General features: G+C 36.1%; 2 protein-coding genes across 4 annotated transcripts; one reads left to right on the top strand and one right to left on the bottom strand.

Moving 5' to 3' along the window:
- The first annotated feature begins 522 nt into the window (after nucleotides 1–522).
- On the top strand, nucleotides 523–2,080 carry gnrh3 (gonadotropin-releasing hormone 3). The gene is made up of 4 exons (XM_067454634.1): nucleotides 523–879; nucleotides 1,467–1,611; nucleotides 1,774–1,848; nucleotides 1,950–2,080. The coding sequence occupies exons 2-4, from the start codon at nucleotides 1,474–1,476 to the stop codon at nucleotides 2,019–2,021; spliced, it is 285 nt and encodes a 94-aa protein (XP_067310735.1). The 5' UTR covers nucleotides 523–879; nucleotides 1,467–1,473; the 3' UTR covers nucleotides 2,022–2,080.
- A 2,140-nt stretch (nucleotides 2,081–4,220) lies between these two features.
- On the bottom strand, nucleotides 4,221–11,727 carry mgmt (O-6-methylguanine-DNA methyltransferase). Of its 3 annotated transcripts, none has more exons than XM_067454632.1 (5): nucleotides 11,643–11,727; nucleotides 6,954–7,090; nucleotides 6,134–6,270; nucleotides 5,792–5,931; nucleotides 4,221–5,717 (listed from the first exon to the last, which is right to left on the bottom strand). In XM_067454632.1, the coding sequence occupies exons 2-5, from the start codon at nucleotides 7,082–7,084 to the stop codon at nucleotides 5,571–5,573; spliced, it is 555 nt and encodes a 184-aa protein (XP_067310733.1). In that variant the 5' UTR covers nucleotides 7,085–7,090; nucleotides 11,643–11,727; the 3' UTR covers nucleotides 4,221–5,570. The 3 variants fall into 3 exon arrangements, with proteins under 3 accessions (XP_067310733.1, XP_067310734.1, XP_067310732.1); XM_067454633.1 differs by having other exon boundaries at nucleotides 11,639–11,690; XM_067454631.1 differs by lacking the exon at nucleotides 11,643–11,727 and having other exon boundaries at nucleotides 6,954–7,197.
- Nucleotides 11,728–12,450: the final 723 nt, after the last annotated feature.

Raw genomic sequence — 12,450 nt, 5'->3', positions numbered from 1 at the left:
GTAAAACGTTTATAATACAAATGAATGCTGTTATTTTTACCTTTCTATTCATCAAAGAATCATGAAAAAAAATATTCTGCAGCAAATCAGCATATTAGAATGATTTCTGAAGGATCGTGTCATGTGACACTAAATATCGCAGTATTGATGCTGAAAGTGCAGCTTTGCCATCACAGGAATACATTTTATTTGAAAATATATTAAAATATAAAAACAGACAGTTATTTTAAATAGTAATAGGCTAATATTTCACAATATTACCGTTTTACTGCATTTTGATCATATAAATGCAGCCTTGGTGAGTATGGCCTTCTTTCAAAAACAGTAAAAACAATCTTGAACCCTAGCTGAACCCAAATCTTTTAATGATGGAGTTTGTACAAAAAAATGAAAGGATAAAAAAGGAAAATATATTTATGAAAAAGGAAAATAACCATAAAACTGAATTGCTTGGTTGGTTGGTTATATCAAAATTGGACGCTATACACGAGGAAAGGTTGGTTAGTGAATGCTTGATTGGCAGTCTGATGATTCGGTCCTTGTTTGAAAGAGACATTACCACTTTTGGCCTTTATATGTCTCATCTGTTCCCGTGTGTTGATTTGGCCATCAAAGTGTCTCTTTGGACCATTTAAACACATTATTTAATAAATCCTAGACTTTTAAGATCCATTAGCTAGGTCCCCTTGACAGTTCTTTATCAATTTTGAAAATCCAGTCTCAGGTGTGCATTAGAGTGTGCATTAGAGAGAAAGCTGCACCTGCCCGATCGCAAGAATCACAATGACGAAAAGAGCATTGCCCACTCATTTTAAGAGGACCGTATAAAGAAAACCAAGAACAACACACTTCATCTTGAACAAAGACAACAGCCAGCAGGTAAGACATTCTGGACTATCAAAATTCTGTAGTGTCTTCTTAATACATAGATTTAAACTTAAGACAAAAGTAACTCATTTTAAAATATGACAGACTCTCACCTGTTTATATTTGAAAATTACATCTTAGCTGACCTCAGTCATTTTATGAGAAGTAACAGCAACTTAATTGCTGTATCTTTGTACCCACTTCTTATAGACTTGAATTTCTTTTTATAGACATTTATGTTGTTTAGCGAAAGCAGGCCTGTAGCATTTCTGTGCATGTTTTGAATGGGTTTTTGTGGAACTGTTGTGTAAATTGGTAGAAACTGGAGTTGAATGTCATTACACTTTACTTTGACAGTACATTTTGAGGTTTTGTCTCAGACTCAATAAGTTTGAGCTGTACTCAAACTAATAATTATATAGTATAATCAATAATTTTGTTCCAATAGATTAAACCAATTTTTTTTTTTTTCATTGTAAGATTTGAAGAATCTGACCTGGGGGATTATTTTTTGCTATCAACAACTAAACACCCCAATATATATTTTATATGAATGTTTGCATGAGTAAAATTTTTCCTATTAAATGTCCTTGTTCCAGTTTTAGCATGGAGAGGAAAGGAAGGGTGCTTGTCCAGTTGTTAATGCTAGTGTGTGTGTTGGAGGTTAGTCTTTGCCAGCACTGGTCGTACGGTTGGCTTCCTGGAGGAAAGAGAAGTGTTGGGGAAGTGGAGGCAACATTCAGGGTGATTATTCTTTAGTCCTTTTCTGTCTGCTTTTTGAAAACTTTTTTTCATCCTACTGCTCTTTTTTATTAAGTAAGGGAGACCTGGAGTGTTGTACTGCAGGGTGGTAACTCGGTGCTAAAAATATAAAAAGCACTGAAATGTGTGATGTGTCTCTGATAGATGTTGGATGCTGGTGACACAGTGCTGTCTATTCCTGCAGACACTCCAGTGGAGCAGCTTTCACCAATACACATAGTAAGATTGTTCCTCTTTCTAATTGGAAAACATCAGCAGCTTTATTACCCATTGTGAAATTGTATTTATTGATCAGTGATTCCCTTCTATTGTGATTACAGGTGAATGAGGTGGATGCTGAAGGTTTTCCCCTCAAAGAACAGAGATTTCCCAACAGACGAGGAAGAATGTAAAAGCATAAAAGATAAACCCTTGGAGAGAATTAAAAAAATTGAATAAAATTTGGTATTAATTGAAATGGGAACAGCATTTTTTATTGAATTATCCTGATGAAATATCCTCCTCATATGGTTTTAATAAAAATACTGCCTAGAGGTGCATTTGTTTAACCCGTCCCTCGCTCATTTATTATTAGAAATTATGCTAATAATGTGTTGAGAACTAAGAGTTACACTAATTATTCAATATATGTAAGGAATTTTTCAAAATACAGACAAAAACATATAGCTTACCCAACGTTGCTTCCACATGGTGGCGCTCTTGTAAATGCAAATATCGGATACGGGTCGGTTTTGAAAAGATGAGGTGATGTAAGCGGGTCGTCAAAAAAATCGGATATAGTCACCAAATCGGACTTGTACATCAAGACCTGCAGTGTAAATGCAGCCATAGACTATTAAACACATATCTTCTGATTGTATGAAGAGCAATAGGCCTATAGCCTACCTATACCATAGGCCTACACAACATTCACCTGTGGCAGATAACTCTAACAATCTGACAACAATTTGTGTTACCAGCGCTATATTTCCATTGTTTTAAGGGTAGGGGTATAAGTATGGATGTTAATAAAGCCTCAAACCACATAAACATACGGGTAGCACAATTTGATAGGTAGGCTAGGCTAGGCCTAGTATTTATCTGTCGAATTGTGTAGGCCCATACTGTTTTAATAGGAGGTGTTAAAGTTAGTTGTGGTTAAGCAAAAAGGTGCTCATATAAAGATTTATTTAAGGATAAAATAAATTCTGAAGCTTAAGATGCATCCCGACACATTAAATGCTTTGAAGATTATAACACCAGCATGGGACTAATGCAGCACAAGGATCATATTGTAAATCACCATCATTCTGTCAATCAAAAGAGAATCTTTAGGCTTTAAGCACAGTTTATTCTCATTCTGAACCATTAATCCAGTTTGATCACGTCTTACCCTGACAAATGACTTACAGTAGACTAATTACACAGATACTCCCCTAGATGGTTTCCCTTGTTCACGTGTATCCTGTTAATATGGTGTTAAATTTTATACCTTACATGAATTTATCCCATTTGTAAGTGTATGGTCTTATCCTCAGCAGATATAGCTTTCCATCTCTGCTGTCATGACATTTCAAAAGAGCATCACCCAACATCACCTCTCTTTTACACAATGTTTCTATAATTTTCATGCAGTTTGGTCTGTTACACCATTAAAACTTTTGTATTTCCTGCAACAAATTGTGTAATAACACCAAGAAAGACCGACTGTGTGTCTTTAAACTACTGCTCAATTTCCTCAAATTTAGTGTCCCATATTTTTTTTTCATAGCATTAGAGGAGAAAGTCCAATATAAGTATAAATTAAATATAGGCCTAGATGTTACGCAACCTTTTTGAAAAAATATTCTTTTATGCATTTTTATGTTTATTGTACAAAATTACACATTACTCAGGGTACAACAAAATTAAAAGTATTTTAGAAAATTATTAGAAAATAAAACACCATTTTTTTCTGATCATGCACTGAAAAGAAGAAAATAAAAGAGTTTCAGACTGTCAGGGAATTAATACAAAAATAGATTAAGACACCTCATGGAGTCAGAGTTAACAACAGCTCCCACACTTTACTGAATGATTAGAAATTACAGGGAGGGTTTGCGTTCACTGAGCACGATCCAACTGTATTTTTTTTTCTGTCAGGTATAAATTGCTGTTCTGTAAGGTGTCATTATGCCATATGTGAAGGCTTAGTGAGAGATCAGCACAGCCTGAGGCAGTGGAAGCTGCGCATGTCACATATGATCAAACACAATATAAGGCAGTATCACACCACTGACTGTGGAGATCTCACCAGGGACGCCCGTCTTTCATCCTCCCATTAAACAGATCACAACTGTGTGCTTGACATTCAGAGGAACAAATTATTTAGAAGTAAAACTTATTTGTATGGCAAATTTTGGAGCCATATACAGCATTTGAAAATTTGTGGACTGAGATTAAATGTTTTTTGTATAAAAAAATACAAATAAAATAGGAAATAGGAAATCTTTGATATCTGTGCTCGAGAAAATAACTGAATTTACATTATGACACACAGAGGCGTGGGACTGGGGGGATAAAGGGTACTGAGTAACCAAGGGCCCGAGGCGGGGGGGGGGGGGGGGGGGGGCCTTAGAAGTCAGTTTTCTATACATACACATACATGGTACGGGGGCCCAGCAAGATGGTTTGTACCCAGGGCCCAAAATTTGGTGCTACGCCCCTGATGACACATTATGGAGTAGCACAAAATAAAAACTCGACACTGATAATAAAAAAATATACAATTGTCTGGTAACACATTTGCTAGTACATTTATCAGCTTGACAAAATAAATTTAGCCATAACAGCAATAAATTACATTTTAAAATATATTCAAATAGAATACAGTTATATCAACTCATTTCAACAATATTTCACACTATTATTGGATTTTTTTTTAACCAAATACAGTGGTGGTCAAAATTGCTGGCACCCCTGGTAAATATAATCAAATATGACTGTAAAAATCTGCATTGTTTATCCTTTTGATCTTTTATTTAAAAATTCACAAAAATCTAACCTTTCGTTGAAGTAAAATAATTTAAAATTGGGGTTAAATCACATATGAAATAAATGCTTTTCTCCAAAACATGTTGGCCATAATTATTGCCACCCTTTTATTAAATACTTTTTGCAACCTCCTCTTTCCAGGATAACAGCTCCGAGTCTTCTCCTATAATGCCTGATGAGTTTGGGAAACTACTGACAATAGATCAGAGACTATTCCTCCATACTGAATCTCTCATGATCCTTCAGATGTCAATGATTCTTCTCTTCAGTTCAGCCACTCATTTTCTATAGGGTTCATATCAGGGGAAAGGACTGGGAAGACCATGGCAGAAGCGTCATTTTGTGCCCAGTGACATTTGTGTGTTGATTTTGATATTTGTTTTGAATTGTTGTCCTGGTGGAAGATAAACCACCTATTACAAGATTTAGCAGTGGCTGTCAGGTTTGTATTTTTTATCTGTTGGTATTTACTAGAGTCCATGATACCATTTGTGAACAACCAACAAAAAAATAGGCCCACAACATTAACTATTAAGAGGTATTTTTTAACTGTGGGACATGGGGTACTTTTTAATCCATGTTTGCACCAAACACATCTGGTGGGTTTGCTGCCAGAAAGCTCTTTTTATGGTTTCATCTGACCACTGAACCACATCCTGTTTGAAGTTCAAATTTAATAAATGTCAATGAAACATTGACAACCAGAACATCAACAAATCAAACCACCTACTCTCAAAAACACAATTCCAAACAAATTCCTCAAAGATGATTAACTATAAATTATATTTTGATTATAGGAAATAGTTTGTTTGCTCAAGTGGAATATAATGTAAAAAATATATATAATAATTCAAACTTAGACATAATAAAAAAAAAGTTTGTGAACAAACTGAGAAGCAGCAAGAAGTTTTTGGGGTCCACCAGATGGATTATTCATTCTTTAAAGCATTAAGGTCCAATGCTTTTTTCTCATGAGTGAGCAACCAAACTTTAATATCATCTCCCTTTCCTCCCATATATGATCCACTGTCCCCTGAACTGCGCAGCACCCGGTGGCATGGCACTATCAGTGGAATCTGAGAGAAAGCAGAAAAAAAGATGCATCAGATGAGATAAATCAATCTGTCATAATCATTGCAACAAAACTCACAGGGTTTTTCTTCATGGCTGAGCCCACGGCTCGCACAGCATTTGGATTCCCGACCATTTCAGCAAGCTGCTTGTACGAGACTGTTTTCCCAAGCCCCACTTCCTTGAACAGAGTCGACAGCACATGTCCTTTAAAAGAATCTGAGAAAGAGAGAGGGAGAAAAATATCCTGGGCTGCATTTCTCAAAAGCATAGTGAGGTAAGTTGATCAAGACCATTGGTGGCGATGGCTCTACGATCTATTTAAGCTTACGATGCTTTTGGGAAATGCAGCCTTAGCATCTTGTATCATTACTTTAAATGAGTCAGAGGTGAAGTGGGGTATTGTGTGTATGCAACTAACCACTCTGCATTAGCGGATGGTGTAAGGCAGGCAGAGGAAGAGTGCTGATGGACTCGGGTTTCATGAAGTAGCACTGAAGCCAGTCAACACAGCACTGTAACTCTGGGCTTATTTCTGACTGGCCAACAGGGCGTACACTGCAACAGGATACACATAAATTCGGCATGAAACAGAAGTTGCAATAGACATTTCTTCCCCATTGTGATGTATATCTGAGTAAAAATGGAAATCTCGAACAAGGAAAAATGTAAGGATAGACTTGATTTTGACCATCGAGAATTGATTGGGTCATTAGATGGTTGTGGTTTGCTACCGCTTTGATATCATGCAAGTGGCAGGTTGTCCCGCCCTCGTGCCAGTAAACACATTATCAGAGTAGAGTTGTCGTTGTAAAAGAGTGGGGGGTTAAAGGGCACGTCTTTGCGTCTTGTCAGTACACAAAAAAGGAGTCCCGGCTATATCGCTATATATGTGAGGATGCTGCAGGTGGCGGATCATTTATAGTCTTTTCTTACAGCAGCTCGGAATAATTGAACTATAATTTTGATGGAACATTGTAATCTAGAAAAGACTAAACAACAAATCTTTTTTTTTATTTTTTTTATTAATCACCACATACAATCGTTTTATTTCATCAGGTATTTTGCATTTTGTAAAAACAAAAAAAACAAAAAAAAACACTATGGAATATGGCAAGGTATTCAGACGGTTTTAAAAAAAGACATGTACATCTTATTTAATTTGATTTAGTTTCGAATAGCTTCGTCACACATGTTGGTACTAGGTGCTGACTCCGTTTGTGTGCATGTTTGAGAGTTACCTCTCCTCCTTGGCTGTTCCTAGTTTGATATGAATGGTGTGGACTCCCTTCTCACATGCGCTCAGCAGGATCTCCCCCACTGGCGAGCTGAGAATCACATCACGCAGCACACAATGCCCGCTGTCAGACATCGCAAACTGCACAACAAAGCATGTGTAACAAATTATTACATGTAAAAACACAACCAACTGCTCACGCCGCCGCCACATCATATCCCTAACGTAACGTGCACACAAAACATCAACAGTTACGCCGCATTCACACGGAGCGTAGGCGTTAACGCTTGACGGAGGGCGTGGCTGAAGCTGGGTGCTGACGCGATCGTCATAGTGACAACAGCCAATCACATTAACTTGCCGCTTGGACCAAAACACAACACAAAAAAGCGCCTTTTTTGGTTGTATGTGCGAGTACGATTGCCCGTGTAGTTGTTGTCAGCGCACTGCACAGGTGCACGAAGCTGTTAAGTACATTAAATCCCGAAAAAGCGCCGACAGCGGGAAGAATATCACGTAGTGGTCCAGGAGCTGCGTCTGGATTTTTAACGGTCTATGGTCTGGATGGTTCACGGAGCAGTAATGAACGCAATTGGCTAGCGTCTATGGCAAGCCGTTTTAGCATTAAATACACCTTCGCATACTAGTCATAAATCAGTTTTGACTAGTCATAATTCTAGTTCCAGATATCTACAATGTGATTGTGACTAGTCATAATATGGATTGAAGATATCTACAATGTTAATTCGACTAGTCATAATATACATTCAAGATATCTATAATGCTATTTTGACTAGTCACATTCTTCCATTGACTTCCATTGGAAAATATTTCCAGATATCTTCAAATGAGTTTTGACTAGTAGAAATTGTAATTAAAGATATCTTTAATTGATTTAATACTAGGCATAATTCTAATTAGAGATATCTCAAATTACAATTGCACTAGTAAAAATTATAATTAGAGATATCTCTAACTGGTTTTTGACTAGTCATAATCACATTTAAGATATCTTTAATTCATCAAATTTAAAGATATCTAAAATACATTTGTAGATATCTGCAAATAATTTATTACTAGTCAAATTATAATTGTAGATATCTTAAATTGGATTTTTGTCTAGGCAAAACTTAATACGAGATATCTTGAATTGGAATTCTTCCTAGTCAAAACTCATTTAAAGATATCTGCAATTTAATTATAGATATCTCTGTCTGATTTTTGACTAGACAGATCTTTCTTTGGAGATATCTGCAATTAGCTTTGTGACTAGGAAGAATATAAATGTAGATATCTAGAATTAACATTCTGACTAGTCAAAACTCATTTATAGATATCTTAAACATGCATGCAAATATGCCTTAGCTAAGCCCCACCTTAAACATTTTATTAACCAATCCTACCGCGGAAACCGTTGTCATCTGCCATTTTGTTTAAGAATTGCATAATAAAAGTCCTGCGTCTTTGGTCATTTTAAGCTCATTTATATAGAAGGAAATCAAACGTATGAAAATAAAAAATGTACCTGGGACATGTGTAAAAGTGACATATAATATGCTGATAAGATCAAGAAAGTTGTTGTCTTATTCTAGGCTATATATTAAAGTAATAAACAAGGTTGAGATGTGCATGCTGTGGATTAAATTGTGTTAGTTTTTATTCCCAAACGAACACATTTAAAGCTAAGCATTTGGCCTTATTTCTGCTGCAACATTACATATGTTATAATTTTAAAATAACTTTTCAACGCACTGGTGCTCATCACTCAACACAGCAGAATATCGCAGATCTTTTGCTATAATACAACACACCACTCCCACCTTGTGGATTATTACCTTTATGACACGAGTACACAACGCAATGTACTAATCAATGTAATCAGTAGCTACATCATGTCAATGTTATTTAAACATTTATTAACCTGTAATCTTTTTTAAAATCATTCTTAAATGTTTTTGACTGGGTCTGCTGGAGACATTTAATCATATGCATCCAAATGTTGTCACTCGTCGATTATTGGTGGAAAATGCAGTAGTATATTCCTGCACAACCGGAGGCTGCAGTTTCAGGACCCCAGTTTCAGGACCGCAATTCTAGGACCCTCGTTTTTTGTGACAGCGGCACCTACAGAACTGGATGATATAGCGGTGTGCTGCAGTTTCAGGACCTCAGTTCTACTACCCAGGTGGTTTAGTTAGTAGCCTAGGCTACATAGTATCAAGATATTTAATCTCAGGAGTATATTTTGTGATTTTTTAAATTCAAAATGCATCAGAGGTTAATTGCAAAGTGTGTAATACCTGCTTTGATGCACAATTTTAAATTTAAACAAATTAATTTACACAAAATATAAATAAAAAATGTATATCAATCTTTAAAAAAAAGTTGAGTAACTTAAAAATCTTAATTTCTTGAATTATACTGTATATTGATTAACCTCCTTAAGTTTAACTAATTAGTTCATTATCAGGGAAAATAAAGATGGAATCAGTATATGCAGTCACTAAATTACAGTCAGATATTTTAAAGTTTGTAGAGAGGCAAGGCAAGACTCAAGAATGATTGAAAAATATATATTTATGTCATTTTTGCAATAACAACAGCACCAAAAAGACCCCTTTTTCATCAGTTGCTGCACAGACAGAATGAGATATATATATATATATATATATATATATATATATATATATATATATATATATATATATATATATATATATATATATATATATATATATATATATATATATATATGATTTAAGTTAACGCTTTTGCACTGCACTGTTGGAGTTGTAGAGAGAGAAAGCCAAACAGAATATTTATGTTACTCATGTCTAATTCCAAACTCCAAATGTGTAAGTATATAAGAGCTATATCCACCAATTGAGACCATGGTGCTATACAGTTGAAGCTGCATACAATGTGAGGCAACATTAAGGATATGACTGACAGTCCTTATACTAATCTGGTGAACGTGGTAATTTTGATAAATGAGCCAAGGCACAAAATGAACTGTAGGTAAAAAAATTAATAAAAAACTGCACAAGTTATAAAAACCAGCAAGTGTTACAGAGATGAATATACAAATATATATTGTTATAACCCTCCTATTTTGAAACGCTCCATCAGAAGAAGACACCACCACTTTCTAATGAAAGGCATGTCCATCTGAAAGATGTGTGACATTGACAGATACTATATTAGCATATGCTTGGCAAAACAAAAACAACAAACAACAAAAAAACACTGAGACTTTATCCCGCAGTCATTTCCACAGTGATGGCGTGGCAATCCCTAAAAGCACAAAAAAAGGTAACACGTCAAAAACCATTGCCATCTCGGTTACATTATGAAATATACATGATATGCAGAATGGAATATAATAATATTAGTTTGGAGAGGCTAAATATGCATTTATTAATCACTGCAATGTTATGCCCAGTCTTTTCAGTCTAGCTCCAAGGATAACAAAAAAACATTTGTGCAAGATTCATACAGAAAAATTATTTTAAAAAAATTAAAGGATTAATTTTCAACTTTTTAATCCTTCACAGCAAAAATATATCAGTACAGGCTATAAGAACGTAGCCAAAGTATAAATGGCTGAACTTGCCAAACATTATGCATCATTTAGACAGACTAATATTGTAGTGCAACCAGGCAGTCAGCGCAGTTATGAAAGAATATTTTATTCTTAACTATGGTAAAACAATGAGTATGAGTATTCAGCAAGTCTGCCCACTAATACAGTAGCTACAGGTAATCGTACACACCCTTACACCAACATGCTTTTGTCATCTTTTTAAGTTTAATTAATGTGCTGGCAGCTGGCTAGATGCATTATAGTCATTAAAAATCAAAAAGGATTTAATAAATCTCAGCCACACCACGATCAAGAACATCCTAGCCTAATTAATAAAACTAGCACACAAATTCTTAATTCGTGTGAATTAATTCTTAATTCATAGCAGCTCACTTACGTACATTTTGTTTCATGTAAAAGTTATAAAATAAAACGATTGAATATCAGTACTCACAGTCTGATCGGTGTCCATCGTCCATCTTAAATTAGTGTTTTGGTGATTCAATTCGGTAGGTGGTGCTGTCACAAAAAACTAGGGTCCTAGAACTGGGGTCTTAGAACTGGGGTCCTGAAACTGCAGCCTCCGGTTGTGCAGGAATACCCTTCTCGGAAAATGTCCTCACGTCACAACCCTACACAACAGCGCAGATTTGACTAGGAGCAGGTACAATTCAGATATCTTAAAATAGAGTTGTGACTAGTCGAAACTGAATTAGAGATATCTCTAATTACCTTTGCGTATGTGTGACGCGTCTATTGAAGATATCTCTAACCTCATTACAGATATCTTTAATAGAGTTTTGACTAGTCAAAATGTGTTTAGAGATATCTCGAATCAGATTTCTTACTAGTGCAATTATAATTGCAGATATCTCTAATTGTTATTTTGACTAGTCGAATTATAATTATCACTAGTCAAAATACAATTGTTACTATCTTTAAATATATTTATAGATAGTCAGACAAAGGTTTAAATGTTAAAATGGCTTGCGATACTCCGTGTGAATGCGGCGTTATTTTTGCGCGCGTCACTGTTAGTTAAATATCACCGAAAGTTAATGCAAGATGGCATTCTTTTATTACGGTTGTGAGCAGTAAAATATTACCTACACGATTACAATGACCGCCAGGATTTTTTTATATAAATCTTTGGAATATGAATGATCTCAATTTCACTTCCTGCTTAGAAAACGTATAAACAAGTCAGGAGAACTGACCAATCAGATCACAGCATATTTGTGCTTAGTTCTGTGATTGGGCAATATCGCTCTCAGCTAGCCTCTCTGATGCAGACCATAGATCGTAAAAAAGAGCCGTGACAGGTCAGACTGCCAGTAGTGGTATATTAATACATAATGTCCATACTTGACGTATTAGTCTAGCAAGTCTTGATAACAGATAAAAGTCAATAACCAACGTGGGGGAGAGAGGCAACGTGGGGGAGAGGACGCTGGCGTCGTCTGTTCGCCGCTTCTCCACCCACAAATGATCATGTTAATGTACTATTAGATTTAGATTTTATTTTATTTCCTTATGTTTGTGACTAGTCTAACAGTCAGAGCTACAATTGAGGCTGTTGCTGATTGCTGGCAGCCACTGAGAGGACGTTGTTCCTCGTTTCGCCGTTTTCCACCGCTTCTAATGTTTACGTTTGAATTGCTGCGGTTGGTTGGTTCTGGTTTGGTGGACATTTGATGTTTCTCGTCGCGACTGCTCACTGGTGGTCTCCCTTGGGCTTAAGCTGCATGGTGGCTGAAGTTTGCACCGGGCTAGCGTCATCTGGGCCATCGTAATCGGCGTCCGGCATGATGTTGGGATGTTCCTGCATTGCGGCCGTGGAGCGGCTTGGACTTCTGCGCCGACCCCGGTGTGTCCACAGAAGTGCCCGAAAAAATGTTCTGCCTCCTGCATGGTGCTG

Source organism: Pseudorasbora parva, chromosome 10 (assembly GCF_024679245.1).
Source record: "Pseudorasbora parva isolate DD20220531a chromosome 10, ASM2467924v1, whole genome shotgun sequence".
In the NCBI taxonomy this organism is placed as follows: domain Eukaryota; kingdom Metazoa; phylum Chordata; class Actinopteri; order Cypriniformes; family Gobionidae; genus Pseudorasbora; species Pseudorasbora parva.
Note: the sequence above shows the minus strand (reverse complement) of the source record. Positions and strands in the feature narration are given on the sequence as shown.